This window comes from Chanodichthys erythropterus, chromosome 2, assembly GCF_024489055.1.
Source record: "Chanodichthys erythropterus isolate Z2021 chromosome 2, ASM2448905v1, whole genome shotgun sequence".
Classification (NCBI taxonomy): domain Eukaryota; kingdom Metazoa; phylum Chordata; class Actinopteri; order Cypriniformes; family Xenocyprididae; genus Chanodichthys; species Chanodichthys erythropterus.
The window spans coordinates 26,691,786-26,712,260 of NC_090222.1; the positions used below are offsets into that span (position 1 = coordinate 26,691,786).

General features: G+C 36.4%; 2 protein-coding genes across 2 annotated transcripts; both read left to right on the plus strand.

Annotated features, from left to right (window-relative positions):
- Positions 1-1,719: 1,719 nt before the first annotated feature.
- pdia7 (protein disulfide isomerase family A, member 7) lies at positions 1,720-7,926 on the plus strand. Its single transcript, XM_067394725.1, has 13 exons — positions 1,720-1,951; positions 2,317-2,395; positions 2,543-2,660; positions 3,263-3,370; positions 3,532-3,661; positions 5,103-5,216; positions 5,335-5,460; positions 5,533-5,715; positions 5,831-5,939; positions 6,029-6,157; positions 6,700-6,779; positions 6,875-6,932; positions 7,008-7,926. The coding sequence occupies exons 1-13, from the start codon at positions 1,809-1,811 to the stop codon at positions 7,095-7,097; spliced, it is 1,467 nt and encodes a 488-aa protein (XP_067250826.1). The 5' UTR covers positions 1,720-1,808; the 3' UTR covers positions 7,098-7,926.
- Positions 7,927-9,926: 2,000 nt separating this feature from the next.
- cct3 (chaperonin containing TCP1, subunit 3 (gamma)) lies at positions 9,927-18,213 on the plus strand. Its single transcript, XM_067407071.1, has 14 exons — positions 9,927-10,022; positions 10,538-10,599; positions 10,709-10,759; positions 10,868-10,930; positions 11,016-11,112; positions 11,390-11,507; positions 11,659-11,845; positions 14,162-14,311; positions 14,403-14,535; positions 14,623-14,704; positions 15,303-15,483; positions 15,781-16,026; positions 16,147-16,278; positions 17,815-18,213. The coding sequence occupies exons 1-14, from the start codon at positions 9,995-9,997 to the stop codon at positions 17,908-17,910; spliced, it is 1,626 nt and encodes a 541-aa protein (XP_067263172.1). The 5' UTR covers positions 9,927-9,994; the 3' UTR covers positions 17,911-18,213.
- Positions 18,214-20,475: the final 2,262 nt, after the last annotated feature.

Here is a 20,475-nt window from a genome sequence, read left to right on the forward strand (position 1 = left end):
CATTTTGCCAAAGCCTCTTCTGATATGGTGCTTCTAATGGTGACCCCTAGTGCTAAAATAAATCACTGCATACCTTTTTTTTTTTTTTTAATTGAATATACAGTATATATTAAACACGTGTTTTCAAACTAGCCTTACCTAAAAGAGTAACATTCTCTGGATGAGCATAAATCCCATGTGTTGCAGAAGGTCGCATGATTTGCCAAGCAGCCAAGGGTTTGTGTGTGTATGTGCGTGTGTGTTATTAATGCAGAAAGGTTCACAGATCAAAACCGAAAGTGCTTGCTGACTAACTTTTGTTCTTTGATGCAAATTAAACCTCTTAATTTTAATCACTGAATATTTAAAACACTGGGCACTCTGTTTTGAGGTGTCTTGGCATAAGGGGAGATTGAAACTTTGTTTATCAGTTTGAAGTGCCTTAACAGGTAGCAGACCTTTCGTGTGAGGAAGATCAATTTAGATCTGCTCTGATGGATAGATCCATTTAGATCCACTCTGACGGACAACAACAACAACAACAACAACAACAACAAAAAACTCCCTAAGACTTCCTATCTCATCCATCCAGATAGCAAAATTCTCTGTTTTTACTGTTATTTATATTCCTTATGTTCTATTTTTATTATTCCTCTTTATGTAAAGCACTTTGAATTACCATTGTGTATGAAATGTGCTATACAAATAAAATGGTCCTTGCCTTGCCTTGTTATGCTATGTATGACATTAAAATATGACTACCATATGACAACTGGAGGGCAGTAATGCAGGTTTCATTCCCCATATCTGAGGAGCCTGAGGACCTCATCTCAGGGCAGACAGCAGAAACTTAATGCCCCACATCCCTGGTCTTCAATGATACATCTGAAAGGCTCAGTCTCTGCACTCAGGCTTCTCAGATGCAACACAAAAGACCACGAAACAGTGGAGGCAGAAGACAAGGGGAGTACTCGTGCATGCCGGGTCCACACAGGGAGCCAGTGAAGGGGGATCCCACCTCATCCCTGCTCTTTAATGAAGCATCTGAAAAGGCCCTGCATTCAAGCTTCTCAGATGCAACACTGAAGACCATGAAGGAGTGGAGAAAGTGGAGGCAGAAAAGCAGAGGAACAGCCTGTGCCCGACAGGTCCCAAGAGGAAAACTTGGGATACCTGAGCATCTGCACACTTTTTCACAGGGAGCACCTGTGCCTGCCAGAATATTGTGTTTGTACATATTTTATATGAATATATGTATAATAAAAAATTAAATATAAACTATTTTATTTATTTATTTATCTATCAATTAAGGACAACTCAGAACAATGATGTTAGGCCTATATAAATGTGCCACTTTAAGCCAAAACAGTATTCATATTGCACCTGCTGATTAAATGTTAAAAAGTTGTTGTACCCTAAGGGAGCTTCTTTTGTGCATTTCTATGGTGCATGTTTCGCCGGATTTGCTGTTTGCTATAATTTAAACAATGCACCTAAAGGTTAATCTGTGAATCTCTAAACATCTATTTATAAATAATTATTACAAAAAATTATGCTATAGGCTATATTTACACATAATAAACAAACTTTCCGATTCCCGTTTTGTTATTAGTATTGGTATTAGTTTGTTTCTCTAGTGTGTTTAAAGGTTATAGTTAGAGTTCGTAGCAATGTGCCGAAATTATCAAACGCGTTCTGCCAAGAGAAACGGAGCTTTTGTGGACCTCCAGGCGACCCATACATACATCTGCTACTCGGCTCAGCACCTCACGCAGCGGGGCTAACTTTATCATTCACGCGTCTCATAGTCTCCGCTGACACCAGTCAAAATGCGTTTACCTTGGTTTATCATCTGCCTAGTATTGACTGTGTGGTGTGCGGAGGGCAGCGATGTGCTCGAGCTCGGAGACTCTGACTTTGACCGGAGCGCAGCCGTGCACGAGACTCTGCTAGTGGAGTTCTTCGCACCTTGGTACAGTATGTCCCATTGCCAGATATTATAATTGTATAAAACAAAGCATAATTTCAGCTGCAGCCAGGGTGTATATTGGTTGTAATTAATAATTTGTACAGCGACCAGAGCTTAAACTGGGTTAATGTTTATGACTGGATTTGTGTAGAGAGTGAAAATGGTTATGATAATTGAAGTGCATTAATCTAAAATATGATTTTTGGAGTTGCATGAACTTAAAGTATGCTGCACATTCACAATTCTCTGAGTTAAATAATAATGAATGCGTAAAACATTAAGGTTTAGATGCATTTTTAGCCTGAAACTGTTATATGCCTGAAATAGTATGATGCTTTAAATGCACCTCTCATATGATGTTTCCACAGGTGTGGTCATTGTCAGCGGCTCGCTCCGGAATACGAGGCTGCTGCCACAAAACTGAAAGGGACACTGTCTCTGGCAAAGGTGAGTGGTGAATGATGGACCTGTCAGTTCCTGTTACCTAGCTCAATCTTCAGCCTTCTTTATGTTACATAGCTGACGTAATCTGCAAGATTACGTTTTTATACATATTTCCATAGTGAAAGTGTCTCCTTCCTGTTCTTTGATCAGGTTGACTGCACTGTGAACTCCGAGACCTGTGAACGTTTTGGAGTGAATGGATACCCTACCCTTAAAATCTTCCGCAATGGAGAGGAAGCTGGATCTTATGATGGACCCAGAACAGCAGGTTGATTCTTTGTTGTGTCTATGCATACAGTACTGTTCAAAGGTTAAGATTTTTTTTTAAAATGTTTTAAAAGAGGTCTCTTATGCTCACCAAGGCTGCATTTATTTGGTGAGATACAGTAAAACAGAAATATTGTGACAGATTATTACCATTCAAAATAACTGATTTCTACTTTAATATATTTTAAAATGTGTTTTATTCCTGTGATGGTAAAGCTGAATTTTCAGCATCATTACTCCAGTCTTCAGTGTCACATGATCCTTCAGAAAGCATTTGGTGCACAAGTAACATTTCTTATTGTTATCAATGTTGAAAATAGTTGTGCTATCTAATATTTTAGTGGAAACCATGATGCGTTTGTTTTTCAGGAATAGAAAGTTCACAAGGACAGCATTTATTTGAAATGGAAATATTTTTACATTATAAATGCCTTTACTGTCACTTTTGAACAGTGCATCCTTGCTGAATAAAAGTATACATTTATTTTTTTACAAATTCTTACTGAACCCAAACTTTTGAACGGTATTGTATGTTTTATTTTGTGGTTCCCTTCTTTGGTTGTAACTATTTTAGTTACCTACCTATATCTTGATCTGAAATAGATGGCATTGTGAGCTACATGAAGAAGCAAGCAGGTCCAAGTTCTGTGGCTCTGCACAGTGAGGCAGATTTGGATTCTTTTGTTGACAACTATGAGGCCAGTGTGGTGGGTGAGTTGAGTTTGTAATCCCTGCCAAAACATCTTAAATCCCTCCTGCAGCAGGAGATCAAAACAAATCAGGTTTGACTTCTGCATTCATCTTTTGGAACTGAAAGATACTGAAGATCTCTCCTTTCTTCTCTTGCACTTTTGTCTCTTTGTTCATCTTAGGCTTTTTCTCTGGGGAAGATAGTGCACAACTTGCAGAGTTTCTAAAGGTCTCCAGTGCCCTGAGGGACAGCTATCGATTTGCTCATTCCACTGATGTGGGAACAGGCCTGAAATACGGAGTAGATGGAGAGTATGTATGACATAGAGCATTAAGGAAACATCCAGTAGGCAAACTTAGCAAACTATGATCAGTATTTCATGTTAAAGTACGTCCTCGATGTCCCTTTTTCGACTTGCTGTCCGAGATTGCTCTGAACAAAAATGTCTCTACCAAAACCTGAAAGTGATTTATTCTGAAAAATTGTTCAAATACCATACAGTATTTGATAGCACAGATACTGTTAAGATAAGATTCCCGTAGGTAAAATGGTTTAAGGGGTTGTACACAAGTAGGCCTAGAAATGTCCTTTTTAATTAATGGAAATTTTAATATTTTGTATATCAATATGAAACATATATTTTGGTATTTGAGTACATTTGGTATATCAAGATGAAGATGAAATGTACATTTTGGTATTTGAGTACTGTAGGGGAGTTTTACATGTAAGGACCCAAAAGACCGGATATGATGAACCCGCAGTCAGAGAAAAATAAATAAATAAATAAATTGAAGAAAATTTTACTGAAGAATAGTTTGCAGTTTCATCAGCAGAAGCCAGCTTTAAGTCTCACAAGGAGTTCGTAGGCTGCTCTGCGTACATTCACATTTCCACAACAATTATACTCTAACAGAGTCTGCTAACTACGTCATTACTTCAGATTAACTGATTATGATTGGCCAAGAAAAATAGACAAAACTAGTAATCTTCCACACATGGACAGATAGACAGAAGTGTATCATGATGCTGACGCTCTGACCCTGGATTTAGGCACAGGATGTCCTTTTAGATCATGACAGGTGTCTGCAGGTCTCAAGCAGAATGCCCGTTGTCCACCAGCACCTATAAAGAACCTGCACAGAACACTTTAGCGCACATACACAGATACACAGGATTCACAGCTTCTTCAAGGTTGAAGTTGGCCCAGGCTTTAACTATAACAGGAAACATTCCCAAACATACTGATAAGTTGTACTTTTCTCTCATTGAGAGTTACAGACAATATTCACCATTGTGTTTGAAGATGAAACGGAAAATAAATGCTTTAACATATGTTGAAGAAGTCATTCAAATAAATATTTAGAAGGATAAATGTTGATTAATAACGTGATTACAAATCACTCAAAAGATATGTATTGAAACGGCAGTGGATTCTAGAATCCACCCCCTTCAGTAGATTTGATATATTAAGATGAAATGTACATTTTGAAATGTAATTTTTCATCAGGGTCTCAGAAATTTTAAGCTTTTTTTGTTTTGTTTTTTGGAGCGAACAGTCATCAGCCAGATTTCTCATCCTCAGTGTGGCATCTAAGAAAACATTTGGAATGACATACATTTGTACAATTTAGAGAAAATAAAAAACAATCTGTAAAAATAGAGTATGACAGAAAATGTACAACCCATTATTTGCATTGCAGCTACTGTTTGTTCTAATGTTGTATGCATCTCTACATCTCTTTTGCATTGCAGGTGTGTTCTGCTGTTTCGTCCCCCTCGCTTAAACAGCAAGTTTGAGGACAATGTGGTGAAATACGCAGAATCAGTTTCGATCTCCTCTCTCCGTACATTCATCAGAGACAATGTGTATGTTTCATTTTGTGGGTGATTGGTCAAACAGTTGTGACCCCACATACAAACGTAATTTGTTTGCCCATATGTTACTATTCATGATTTTGTTATTTTTCTCTTGCTTTGCTTTTAGATTTGGTCTATGTCCACATCTAACCACAGAAAATAAGGACAGTCTGAGAGGAAGTGACCTGCTTACGGCGTATTACAATGTAGATTACTTACGAAATCTCAAAGGCACAAACTACTGGAGGAACAGGTGAGCGGCCAATTATTGGAACCTTAGCGAAATCTTTCTCTTTATATCTTTTCACTTTTCTTTGTCTCTCAGAATAATGAAGGTGGCGACACAGTTCCAGGATCGAGGTCTGAGTTTTGCAGTGGCAGATCGGCAGGAGTTCCAGGATGAGCTTGAGGAGGAGTTTGGTGTGGGTTCGTTTGAGGGAGGAGACATTCCCCTCGTCACCATCCGGACCACTGCGGGACACAAGTACTCCATGCAGGAAGAATTCTCGTGAGTCTTGCAACACACCAGTCTCCACGTAATGCTTTTCTGTTAGCACAATCAATAGATTTAAGAAAAAAGTTTTAAAATGGTTTAAAACTTTGGCCTCTGTTTGGTTCTGTAGGCGAGATGGCAAGTCCTTGGAGAGGTTCCTAGAAGATTACTTTGCTAAAAGATTGAAACGATATGTGAAGTCTGAACCTGTTCCAGAGTCCAACGATGGCCCTGTCAAGGTACATGGACCAACAAAGGTGTTTTTGTCTAATGTTTTAAGATATTTAAGATATATAATGTTTTAAAATATTTGCATGTGGTTCCATAGGTCGTGGTTGCTGACACATTTGATGAGATTGTGAATGATCCAGAGAAGGATGTGTTGGTTGAGTTTTACGCTCCCTGGTGTGGCCATTGCAAGAACCTGGAGCCCAAATACAAGGAGCTTGGAGAAAAGGTTTTTTTATATACATAATTTTTATACATTATAAATATTTTATTTTTTATCAGGTATACACAACCATTCAACAGTTTGGGTTTATAAGTTTATTTAATGTTTTTGCGAGAGTTTATTATGCTCACCATGGCTACATTTATTTGATCAAAAATACAGAAATATTATTACAATAACTTTTATTTTCAGCATTCATTACTGCAGTCTTCAGTGTTACATGATCCTTCAGAAATCATTCTGATATGCTGATTTGCTGCTCAAGAAATATTTCTTACCTTTATGACAGTTGAAAACTATTGTGCTGCTTAATATGATACATTTTTAAGATTCTTTGATGAATAGAAAGTTCAAAAAACTGCATTCATTTGAAATAGAAATCTTGAAACATTAAAAATGTCTTAACACTTTACAGCCTTGCTGAATAAGTATTAATTTTATTTTTAAACCTTACTGACCTCAAACTGTAGTACATGTCAAGAAATAAAGCCACCGTGGACCTCATGCTCATTTATTGGATTTTGTGTGTGTATGTGTGTGTGTCTTAGCTCTCTGGGGATCCAAACATCGTCATTGCTAAAATGGACGCCACAGCTAATGATGTGCCTCCAAATTATGATGTCCAAGGGTAACATTCTGTGTCTCTCTTTATGTCTCTGATCTATTTATAGTTCATTACAACAGACATTGTGATATTAATCACCTGTTTTGTCTAAACTGCAGATTTCCAACCATTTACTTTGTGCCCTCTGGACAAAAAGACCAGCCACGTCGATATGAGGTGAATATAATTATGCACACACAAAGATTAAAAGACAAATTACTACAATGTTGCTTATGCATTTTTGTCCCGCAGGGTGGCCGTGAGGTTAGTGACTTCATCACCTACCTGAAAAAAGAGGCCACAAATCTGCTCATCTTAGACGAATCAAGGGATGAACTGTAAACAGACATAAAGATGCTGAATTTAGCAGGTGGAGAAATGCACTGACCCACACTGATCTTCAGCCAAATATGTCACACGCAGCTATTCATCAAATCCATTGGGATCATCAAAGCACATGATAAAATTCATCACTTGTAAAATGTTAGTCAGTACACAACTGGACACATGATAAAGAATGTAGTTTACTATATTTATAGTTAAAATACTGTTTTTACATCAGTTATTATTTAATAATCTGCTGCCAAGTTGCCCTAGTTTTTCTTTTACTGTCTTTTATAACAAAATGCACTGCATATGTGAAATATGCTAATTTCCTGTCTCTATATTTAAAGAGAGACTGTTTATAGGTTACTTATCACATACATGTTATGGAAGCATCCCAAAGTGTTCCATTGACTGAATGCTTTTATTTAAGTTAAGAGGATTCACTGCTCGCTGGCTTGTTTAGTTTACAAAATGTTGAAATGTGTTACTGTGTTGGTACTTTAGTTACACAATCCCTTCATAGTCCACTCAGATATTACTATAAAACTTTGTTTCAAGCCTATAGGATGTGTTAGAGATTCTGTAAGCAGTTGACGACTTTGTAATAACAGTCTGTGAAAAGAGTTGGGGTGCCTCTACTACCTCCTCATGTCGGTCTTATCAAATCAAACTTCTGTAAGGGCTTATCTTGGATCGCATCCTCCATCCACACACATGAGGACATGAGATGTTAACAACTGTCCCAGGCTTGTAATCGTTTAGAAGTTTGACACTTTTCTTGAACTGTTTATGTAATCACAAAGGGGAGTGTTTTGTGTTTGCAGACACAATAAAGAAAAGGACAGACACCTTATTCTGTGTATTGTACCATATTTTTTGTTATATATTTTATAGTACTGTTCTAAAGTTACACAGCAATATGAGCTTTTATGTTTCTAAATTTATGATCCAAAAATAGTTGTATATAGAATGTAAATATAACAATATTTAAAAAAAAAAAAGTAAAATACATTAAGCATAAATATTGAAATATATCTTGTTATATTTTCTTTTGTATAGCAATAAAACAATATCACAATGTTAAACGTAAAATCATATTTTTTTAGTTTACATTTTAGTACATTATTTGTAATGTTACCTTTTGATAGTAAATCACCTCCAATTAAAAAAAATAATATTTTTCACATTAAAATTACATTTTTAGTGTAGTCATACATTGGCATACATTTTGAAATGTATATACAGTATATACAGTCGTGCTCAAAATTATTCATACCCTTGGTAAATATGATCAAAGAAGGCTGTGAAAATAAATCTGCATCGTTAATCATTTTGATCTTTTATTTTAAAAATCTACAAAAATCCAACCTTTCATTGGAGAATAATAATTTTAAATGGGGGGGGAAGATCTCATTATGAAGGGAAATGTTTTTCTCTAATACACATTGCTCACAATTAATCATACCCTTTTATTCAATACTTTTTGCAACCTCCTTTTCCCAAGATAACAGCTCTGAGTCTTCACCTATAATGCCTGATGAGTTTGGAGAACACCTGACAAGAGATCAGAGACCATTCCTTCATACAGAATCTCTCCAGATCCTTCAGATTCCCAGCTCCATGTTGGTGCTTCTTCTCTTCAGTTCACTCCACTCATTTTCTTTAGGGTTCAGGTCAGGGGACTGGGATGGTCATGGCAGAAGCTTGGTTTAAGAAAGCTTGTATTAGAGAAAACCATTTCTCTCATAATGAGCCCCCCCCAAAATAAAATTATTCTCCAATGAATGGTTGTATTTTTTTGTAGATTTTTTAAATAAAAGATCAAAAGTAATAACGATGCAGATTTATTTTTACAGCCTTCTTTGGTCATATTTACTATATAATATATGAACAATATTATATTGAGTGATAATAATGAGTGAGTGAGAAAACCCGGCATTGTATAGAATGCCGGGAGTTTGTAGGCAAAGTATGAAATGGTTTATATTTCACACATTTCCTAGGCACTCTATACAACGCCAAAGGGCCAGCTGGCTTGTCATTCTGTAAAATACCTAGGTAATGTATAGAATGCCTAGGAAAAGTATGCAACATAATCACAAAAACCAGACATTTCATACTTTGCCTACAAACTTCACGCATTCGATATATTCCCGAAGCATTTTCACACATTGCCGGTAACATATATATATATGTTTCTTGAGCAGCAATTCAGCATATTAGAATGATTTCTGAAGGATCATGTGACACTGAAGACTGGAGTAATGATGCTGAAAATTCAGCTTTGCCATCACAGGAATAAATTACTTTGTGAAATATATTCAAATAGAAAACAGTTATTTTAAATTGTAATAATATTTCACAATATTACTGTTTTTACTGTATTTTTAATTAAAAAAATGTAGCCTTGGTGAGCAGATGAAACTTCTTTTAAAAACATTAAAAATCTTAGTGGTTCCAAACTTTTGGACTGTACTGTATATATATATATATATATATATATATATATATATATATATATATATATATATATATATATATATATATATATATATATATATATATATATACTAGTATAATTATATAAAAAATAGTATAATTGTTTAACAAGATGTAGATTTTGAATTAACACTTTAATTTTAATTTTAATTATTTGTAAGTTTTTTTATCTAGGAATTATTCATCTTGACAGCTAGGATTCTTTCGAGAACTTTTCAGTTCTGCTCCAGTCTAGTCCCACCTACAAGCATTGCTGAGCTCTCTTTGATTGGTGGAGATAAGTGTATGTCAAAGGCGTCTCCTTTGCTTATTGGTCTACTGTGTGGCTGAATCCCCAGCCACGCCTCGTGCATCCTCTCCTCTTTCCGTTGTGCGCGTTGTCCGGTACCGGTGATCTAAACCACGCCGCAAATATGATGGGCCGACCGGTTCTCGTGCTTAGTGAGTGCTTTTTTCATTATTCCCTGTGCAAATGTGCAATTGTGGCTTTCGTATGACCCATTGCTGGACTCGGTGACAGTTTGAATAAGAGTTTTATTCATGCAGCGATGCTAATATGCTAAGCTAACTAGTGTGGCATGGGGGCCTCGCGTGTCTGACAGTGTTCAGATTAGTCATTGTGTTAGCCTCTTAGCTAACATGGCTTATTAATAGTAATATTATTTAAGAAATGTCACCACAAGTTACACTGTCAATAATAAAACGAACGCTTCTCATTTCGCAGTTATTTGCTAAATTTATCCAGCAATAGGTCCCGTCTAACGGACGTTTTAAAGTAATGAATAAGCTAGCAGTCCAATAACTGCGCAGAGGGTGTGCTGACCAGAGCTGCACCCTGTTCATGTTTAGGAATAGACAGATAGCAGATATTGTTTTTGTGTTAGATTTTAAAGCACTGTGTGCTTTATAAACCATCTTGTCTTATTGAATAAATTGCACACTGGCTCTATTAACAGGTCAGAACGTCAAGAGGGAATCTGGACGTAAGGTCCAGATTGGAAACATCACTGCGGCTAAAGTGGGTCTATTCTTTTATTTATTTATTTTATTTTATTTTATTTTTAAAACTGGCTGACATGCCAAATTCGACAAAATCGCTAACCTGCTGCTGCTTCTTCTCTTTTCAGACCATAGCAGATGTCATCAGGACATGTCTGGGACCAAGGGCTATGATGAAGGTGTGGTTTTAATGTTCAGTCCACATTTATGTTTTGGTGCATTGTCTTTTGTGAAATGTGAGAAGTGATATTGCTCTAAAAATGAAACTAATTGTTCTCTATGTACAGATGCTTCTGGATCCCATGGGTGGTATTGTCATGACTAATGATGGGAATGCCATTCTGAGAGAGGTGATCATGAACTCTGATTTGTCTACTAAGATGTCTGTTTTGTATTTATTAAATATTAACATAATGTTCTCGCTTTGGCATTCAGATCCAGGTCCAGCACCCTGCTGCCAAGTCCATGATTGAGATTAGCCGCACACAAGATGAGGAGGTTGGAGATGGGACCACCTCTGTCATTATTCTTGGTGAGGGACATCTGTGTTCTCATTGCGTGTCAGTAGTACAGAGTCTGTGTAACCATAGAAATATACAGAAAGAATTAGGTGTTGGATTAGATGTTTACTTGAATAATTACTTTACTAATTTGGTAATATTAAAATAATATTACTGAAAATCAGTAATATAGTAAATCATATAATTATAATATAAATAAATCTTATAGATAATTTATAAAATAGTTAACAAATTAATTTTTAATAGCATTTAACATGCTCAAATCCTAACATAACATTCTGTGTACAGCGGGTGAGATGCTGTCTGTGGCTGAGCAGTTTCTGGAACAGCAGATGCATCCTACCGTGGTGATCAGTGCATACAGACAGGCTCTGGATGACATGTTGAACATACTCAAAGACATCAGGTAATAACACACAAACAGTTTAATTGTTCTGTATGAGCTCTCAATCATTAAGCAGCCGAGTTTGATTGGTAGATGGATGATTGGCTGTAGTGGGCTGAGATGTTCCTGTGCTCTGGAGTCTAATAGTTTCTCTACCGCTTATCTCTCACAGCACCCCAGTAGATGTGAATAATCGTGAAATGATGTTGAAGATAATAAACTCCGCCATCAATACCAAAGCGCTCAGCCGCTGGTCCACCTTGGCCTGTAACATCGCTCTGGATGCTGTCCGTACTGTTGAGATGGAGGAAAACGGGCGCAAGGAGATCGACATTAAGAATTATGCCAAAGTCGAGAAGGTAGGACACAGCAGAGAGGATTTTTAATTTTTCCTCTTGGGTTTACTTCTCTTATTTTAAAGTCAACATGAAATTAAAGTACATCATATACAGTAGTATTGTCAAAAGTACCGGTACTTCGGTACCAAGTCGGTACTGAAATTTTGAAAATGTGACGATACCAGCATTTCTGTAGTACCGGTAGTACCGAGAATCCGGGTATATTCGGTATATTCGGTACCCACTGATAGGACTGTGCCAGTATTTACGTGAATATGACACGAGTGAAGCACAAAGCTTTGTTTACAAAAGAAATAATAGGTTAGAAATTAAATGTGACATCGCAGCCATGGAAACATTTTGGTTCATGTCGAATGAGAGAGGTGCGTGAGCCCATACATTTAAGCTTTGTATTCTGTTTTGCGAATCGCGATCTGGTCACCTGATTATCAGAGAATTTAACAATATTCCATTAGTTATTCCACTGAACATGGAATTTCTGTTTATTTTCCCAAATCATCACTCACGCAGGGGATTATAAACGTTTCTTTCTTTCGTTCGCATTTAGGCCTATTATAGGCTATTCGCATTCTTTACTGTGGTAAAGTAGAAAAAACACCGTAAAGCAGAAACCTTTTTGCTTGCACGTCAATTTCTAACACAGTTTGCGCTTGTTATTAGACTTTTTAAGGCGCGTCAAGTTTATTTGTATAGCGCGTTTCACACAAGCTGGTGATTTTTACTTTTGCTTTGTCTGGCAGCGCTAAATCAAACATGGCCTGTTTGTCTGAAGATAAAACTCGCTCTTCAGACCTTTTACAACAAGTGTCAGTTGCTCGTAACATCAGGAGATAATATGAAGAAATTATTAAAGAGAAATGCTTTCCTGCTCGTGTCCCTATCCCTCTCAAAGCGCAGAGCGGCTATATCAAAGACTATAATAACGGGACTTTGGCTATATGACGCATCTTTGTGTGGAAATAAAAAAATGCTTTTTGAAATAATGTTTAACTCTCTTATTATTTAGGTTACCATTATTTACCTATATTTATTTCATAGTTTTACAGGCTGTAGCATGTTGTTTCACTGACGGAATAGCTAAAATAAACACGCATGTCTGTTACCCCTGTTGAAAAAACGAGCATATGCTGGTAAGGTAGGTTTTGAAGCTGGTATGCTGGTTTGAGCTGATTTATGCTGGTCCAGGACCAATTTAGGACTAGCATGGACGAGCAGGACCAGTTTAGGACCAGCACTTGACCAGCATACAGCTTCAAAACCTACCTTACCAGCATATGCTGGTTTTTTCAACAATACAAAATGGATGTTTGAGCATTTATTATTATTTTTTTTTAATATTTCAAAATTTATTTCATTGAGGTAGCCTATATATATATATATATATATATATATATATATATATATATATATATATATATATATATATATATATATATATATATATATATATATATATATTATATACACAAACACACACACTCCTAATCATATTCAATGTTTTTAAAATAGGCTATATAAAATAGTTAAATAGTTCCAATAGATTTTGCTGTGGTACTGAAATTGGTACCGAGAACCATAAAATTTTCATGGTATCGGTACCGACTACTGGAATTTTGGTACCGTGTCAACACTAATATACAGTAGTGGCAAAAAGTGATGTCTGGCCTAGGAAATTTGATGACATCACCCTTTATTTAAATATTATTAAAAATGTGTTGAAGATTTTGTAAGCATTCTGTGTAGTTGTGTTTGGAGTCGATTGTTTTATTTGTGATAACGCACTTAAGCATGCCAAATTGTGTGAACATAATTTTTGGCCAGGCTGTCATACAAAGAAATTATGTAAACGAGAGAACCAATGAAATATTAACAACGGAGTATGATGTAGTCAATACTTTTCCCTATGAGAGATGTTTTTTTTCTATGCATTTATTTGTTTTGCATTTGCAGTATAAAACCTGTAGCTGTAGTTTTTTTCTTTTTTGCCAAATAATTTTGTCAGATAAATACCTTAACCAAGTTGTTTTGTTCTTCCCTCATATTTTACATAAAATATTGATTGATTGAACTTGTAGGGTCATTTAAAAACAAATAACCCCTTGAAAATTCTAGAAAATGTAATGTTTTCCTTTATCTTTAATCAAAATATGATCACTTTCTCTTCACCTGATCAAATAATTTCTGATCTCACTTAAGTTCGATGAGATTTCACTTTTTTTTTTTTTTTTTACTTTAGTTAGTGTGTGTTATGCTGTGTCTCTGTACCAAATTGCACTTTGTGTGTGTGTGTGTGTGTGTGTGTGTGTGTGTGTATAGGTGCCTGGTGGCTTCATCGAGGACTCATGTGTGCTGAAGGGGGTGATGGTAAACAAGGATGTAACTCATCCCCGTATGCGAAGACTGATTAAGAACCCCAGAATTGTTCTGCTGGACTGCTCTCTGGAGTACAAGAAGGGTGAGAGTCAGGTGAGGTTTTGTCTGAATCCATAAATCTCCAATGAATACGTTTACAGACTTGGTAAAACCCTAACCTTTGACCCTCTCTTTCCCCCGTCAGACTGATATTGAGATCACTCGTGAGGAAGACTTTGCCCGCATCCTGCAGATGGAGGAAGAGTACATCCAGCAGATCTGTGAAGAAATCATTCGTCTCAAACCTGACCTGATCTTCACTGAGAAGGGCATCTCTGGTACTTGTGCAGTCATGCATTTATGAGAAGGAATGATAGTTCGTTCAGATCACATGTGAGTTGTTAATTTCTTTGTCATTTCTCTAGATCTGGCTCAGCACTATCTGATGAAAGCAAACATCACTGCAATCCGTCGCGTCAGAAAGACGGACAACAACCGCATTGCAAGGTGCAGAAATATCTGCTTTTGTCTATATATTTTATTTTTCTTCTGTAATTTATTACATAAATGGTTATTTTACCCGAGGTACATGCACAAAGTGAACCGTTTTCTTTGTTCTAAGGTTCCCATTGTCATGGGAAAACCTGGAAATGATAGGAAATTTAAAATGTAAAAATCTTTCTTTTAAATGAATTGGTCAAGTTGTTTTGCAAATCGGCACTATTGATTCATCAATGAATAGTTCTGTTATTTTAGTCTTTATATACAGCTATAATATTTATTCATATTTTTTTTTTTCAGTTTTGATTCAGTTTTGATTGTAATTTGGTTATGTGCCTGTCATTTTTTTTAGCTGGTTTTCTATATAGCTTTAATTATTTTTTGTTTTAGTACTTCAATGTAAACTTATTTCAGTTATTTGCTAAATTAATTTAGATTAATTTCAATTACCCAAAACAAATGTAATAGTTACATCTGATTGTTCTGAATCAAAATGATTTAAAACCCTGAACCAGTAATCAAAAACTACTGGCGAAGTTATGAAAATGTATTGGTCAAAAAGTGTGGCAACCCTTTTAAATGTACGTCTCCTTGTCTCTCTCAGAGCATGTGGGGCACGTATTGCCAGCAGAACGGACGAGCTCCGTGAAGAGGATGTGGGTACGGGAGCAGGCCTGTTTGAAGTGAAGAAGATCGGCGATGAGTATTTCACCTTTGTGACAGAGTGTAAAGACCCCAAAGCCTGTACCATTCTGCTAAGAGGAGCCAGCAAAGAGATCTTAGCGGTGAGAGATGACAACAAGAGGGTACCAGAGAGATAAGAACTCTGGGGCCATTGTTAAAAATTCATGACAGTGCAGCACTCCGAGGAAGATTAATGAGAATGTGTTTTAATCGTTATAAAGAGTCTCACAAAGGTCTCTATAGTCAGAGCATCCCTCAGGAAGAGGTGCTTAGATATTTCAACAGGCCATTTGTTGAATATTTGATCAGCTCAGCCAGAGTTCTTTGGTACCAGGGGATTTTGCGCAGGTTAATTGACTTGTCACCATTTGACTGATCATCTTTCTCTGCTTTCTCAGGAAGTGGAGCGAAACCTACAGGATGCCATGCAGGTCTGTCGTAATGTCCTGTTGGACCCGCATCTGTTGCCAGGCGGTGGAGCAGTGGAGATGGATGTGTCCCGTCGGCTTATGGAGCGTTCGCGAGCAATGACTGGTGTGGAGCAGTGGCCTTACCGTGCTGTGGCTAATGCCCTGGAGGTCATCCCACGCACACTTATCCAGAACTGTGGAGCATCAGCAATACGTGTGCTCACTTCCCTTAGGGTACGTTGATTAAAAAAACGCACATTGAGATTCTTGCATTTTTCTGTCAGCACGTTGCTGCCTCTCCTGAGTAACTGACACTCAATTAAAGTGTTTCTGATGTCTCTGTCTCTTTTCCAGGCCAAGCACACTCAGGAGGGCAACACCTCATGGGGTGTCAATGGAGAGACAGGAACTCTTGCTGATATGGAGCAGCTGGGGATCTGTGAACCGCTGGCAGTTAAGGCTCAAACCTACAAAACTGCAGTGGAGGTAAAGACAAACAGAAAAATCTGCTTTAACAGGGTCACTGCAGGTCCTCAAGTCTTAAATTCAGTTTTATCACATTTAAAGGGTTCACAACAAAAATTTAAATTATTCCATAATTTACTTACTTACTCAAGACATCCTAGGTGTATATGACTTTCTTCTTTTAATTTTATAATGAGTGTGAATAGTAACTGAGATTTTGAAGCCCAAAAAAGCACATCCAACCTTCATAAAAGTAATCCATATGACTCCAGGGGGTTAATAAAGGCCTTCTGAAGTGAAGTGAAGTGATGCATTTTGTAAGAAGAATATTTGATGGATGGATGTGCTTTTTTGGGCTTCAAAATAAATAAATATATTTTTTAACTCCCTGAGGTCCGAAAACGCGCCGGCGCGTTTTGCAGGATTTTTTTTACATTGCAGCAAAACAGACTTAAAATACTCCGTCATTTCTTGTCATAGAGACATAAATAAAAGAAGACATTCTATAGTTTCAATTGATGTATTACTTGTGTACACTCAGAGTAAAAACACAATGTTGTGCTTTTTGTAAAATAAAGAAAACTAACATGATGCGTGATCTCTCGTCTCCCTCTGAACGAAGTCCAATCTGATAGTTCTTAGAAAATGAACTGTAACTTATGAATACTAATGACAAAAAAATGACACTTATGTCTAAAGAAATGTTGAAATGTCAGGTTTTAAATCGTGTATGTGTCTGTATGAAAAGAGAGCCATGTCAGAAGTCCGAGATTCAACTCATTACCCGCTAATGCGGCCACACCCACGGAGCCAGCGCTATTGAGAGGCAATACATGTATACATCGTCTCAATTGTGTATTTATTGTCTTGAAAAGTGTTTATTTGGATGTTAAAGCCATGGTTAGCGATCTCTAGAAGACATGCCGTTAGTTCCTAGTTCCTTTTCTTCTTTATATGAATTTGTGGCCTAAAGGTGTACAGAGCGCCCTCCTGCTGCAAGTATGAATTGAAAACACAGTATCCAACACTCATAGTGATGACAACAAAAATTACTTCTCAGTATAGAAAATTGACATAAATATATAAGAATCCATCAATATTTCTCCAAATGTGCATGATTTTAAGCTAAAAGCCTATATGAAATGCCATAGAGGTAACATAATTGTTCAGACACTTTGCATCACAGAAATACATTATATTTTAAAGAATATAATAGAATACCATTTTTTAAAAATTGTAATAATATTACACAGTATTACTGTTTATGATGAGCTGAGACATTATTACAGATGGTTTTTTTCACAGCCTACCTGACTGAAAGGCCTCATTAATATGCAAGTCATTTCAGGTCATTATTATGTGATTCTTTAAATGATGATTTAGTATGTTAGACATTGTCCTACCCTGCTCATGTGTTACTAATTTTATTTGTACAGGTCTTAAACTTAAGGTCCTTAACTGTTGACTTATAAAAAACATTCCTCCAGGTGTTTAAAATCAAGGTATCTGTAGGTTTTTGTTTTTTTTATGACTGAATTTTCTCTCCTTTTCATTTAGACGGCTGTCCTGTTACTGCGCATTGATGACATTGTTTCTGGTCACAAGAAGAAGGGAGATAACCAGTCGGGTGGAGCGCCGATGGAGGAGCAGTAGAGGGAACAGGAGATACAGAGGATGAAGGAACAAGAGTACAGAAAGGACAGTTATGCAGCAAATGAAGAGCAAATATACACAAGCATTTATCTGTGCAAAACACCATTCTCCAACACAATGTTCTCATCAGAAAGCCATTTGCACTGTTGCTTTATGTCAGTAGACCAGAAGCTCTTCACTCATTTTTTTCTCCTCTGGCAAAAGAAACAACTCTGGATTGGATTAGGATGTGTTTGTGCTAGTATCTCTGTGCTTCACTTTGCTGGTATTGTTACTTTGTATTTCCTACCGGTGATAAATTTCAATCGTTGATAAATTTCAAAATCTAACCATGTGGTGTTGAATTTTTTGCTTTGTGCTGAAACCCCTACAAATTGTACATAAATTAAGGTATTTATAACACATTGGTAGTTTACCATGATTCCATGATTTGTAGGGCAATTAAAAAAATCAAGAAAGCTGCAACCTTTGCAAACAGAACCACACTATTTTAAGATTTATTTGACAAAGTTTACAAAAGTTCATATGCATCAAAGTTCAACTACCATTTTCCCAAATGCAACACTTGACAATAAGGTTAAATTCAATAGCATTAGTTATCATGAACAAAGGTGACAATGAACAAAGGTTACTACATTAATGTAGGTTCATATAAATATATTATTCATTCATGATATAATAATACAAATGCTAAGAATATTTAATACATGTGGAAATGAACATTAACAGCTAATGTGAAAGTATGTTGTCTAACTTTATTAGATGCTGTAACTCTTGGTTAGTGTAAAGACCCTTATTGTAAAAGTGTTACCAGTTTCTGCATTTAATATTTAATGCAGATATTTTGTCAACAAATATACACTTTATTTTGTTGGTCCACTTTAGACATTATACTAATTATAAGTAACTTTGCAACTACGTGTCAATTAGCAGTCATTAGCATATTATTAGTAGACTGGCTGGTTAATATCTGCTAAAACTTTATTTTGATTGTCCCCCAATAGACATTCTACTATAAGTAACATGTCGACTTTTTCTACTAACCCTAACCTAACAGTACTCTGAATGAGTTGACATGTAGTTGAAAAGTTATAGTTAGTAGAATGTCTAAAGTGGACCATCTAAATGTGTAACCATTGAATAAATTACAGTTCTTTCTGAATCATAACCCTTAAAATATATTGTACTCTTGATTTTTTTTTTTACTATAGTTTTGTACTGATAAAGAAAATTCAAGTGTTCAGATTCCCCTAACTTCAAATCATCTAGAAGGAAAGAGCACCAATAAATGACATGAAGATCAGTTAATCTACAAGTTTGCATAGGTCGCATGTTATTTGACAATATTTCAAATGCAGAAATTGGGCATTCGTGTCACAGAATGGCACTTAATCTAATCGTCATTATCGCCACAAGTATTGAATCTGTCTGCAGTGCTTGCCTAGAGACAAATTACATTCAAATTTACCCAGACTATCAATCATGGATTGCAATATCCAGCATTCACACTTGACATCATGCCATAGATTTGTGATCATGAGAGAGGGATGAGGACGTCACCCCTGGGCTCGTTCTCCTGTCTCTGGGTCCACTCCACTGTCCAGATCTGACATAAAGCGTAAAAAATGAACCTTTACAAAATATGTATCGGGCATTTAAATTGATCACTTTACATCACTGCCAGAGCCAAGGTCTGATTCTCTTACCCATGATTGTATTGCTGGAAGACAGGCGGCATTGGTGGTTAATGAGGCTGAAGTTGGAAGGTCCTGGATCGTCTGATACTGTGTAACTCGAACCAGTTGGTGGATCCATATCTGTGTCCATGGCTGTTCAGATGGAGGGGGAACAATAGCTTTAATAATAATTTAATACCATGCACGGTCACATTTTTGGGAGCAATTAGTTAAGTCATTTAAAAACAGAAAAGACGTTAGTTGATTTGATCATCAAATGCAATAAAACTGAACAATATTGAGGTCTCTCTCTCTCTAGCTTAATATAAATATTTAAAATGTTTATATTTATATTTAAATATTAAGATTTAAATGTTAATATTATATATAAATGATTTAAAAATACATTTTATATTGAATTAACATTTATTAAAATGTACACATGTATTAAAAGATTACAAACTGCACTTTTTAATTTTTTTTTTTTTTTTTGCTGACGTTAATCACGTAAACTGCTAGTTGTTGCAACGAAACTGTTACATTCACGCTGACCGGAGAGCTCTTGCAGGTGTGAAGCAGACTGTGGGGGTCTCGAGAAGGTCTCGACGTCGACGGCTCTGTTGGAGTCTGACACGGATGGTCCTGCCTGAGGCGAGGTTTCACACGTTCGCCATTGGCCTCCAGTGGGCACTACTAGCGTGCTCCTGGAGTCTGTTCAATGTCGTGGTTGATAAAACAAGTGTATTACATAACTTGATTTCCAACTTCCGATAGGAGCTGGCACAATGAACAATAAATTACTCGTAAGCAATTCAACAAAACAAAACAACTAAATGCACAAGTGTCAAAACGATCGTCGAGGGTAAAAGCAGACATATATATTGCGATA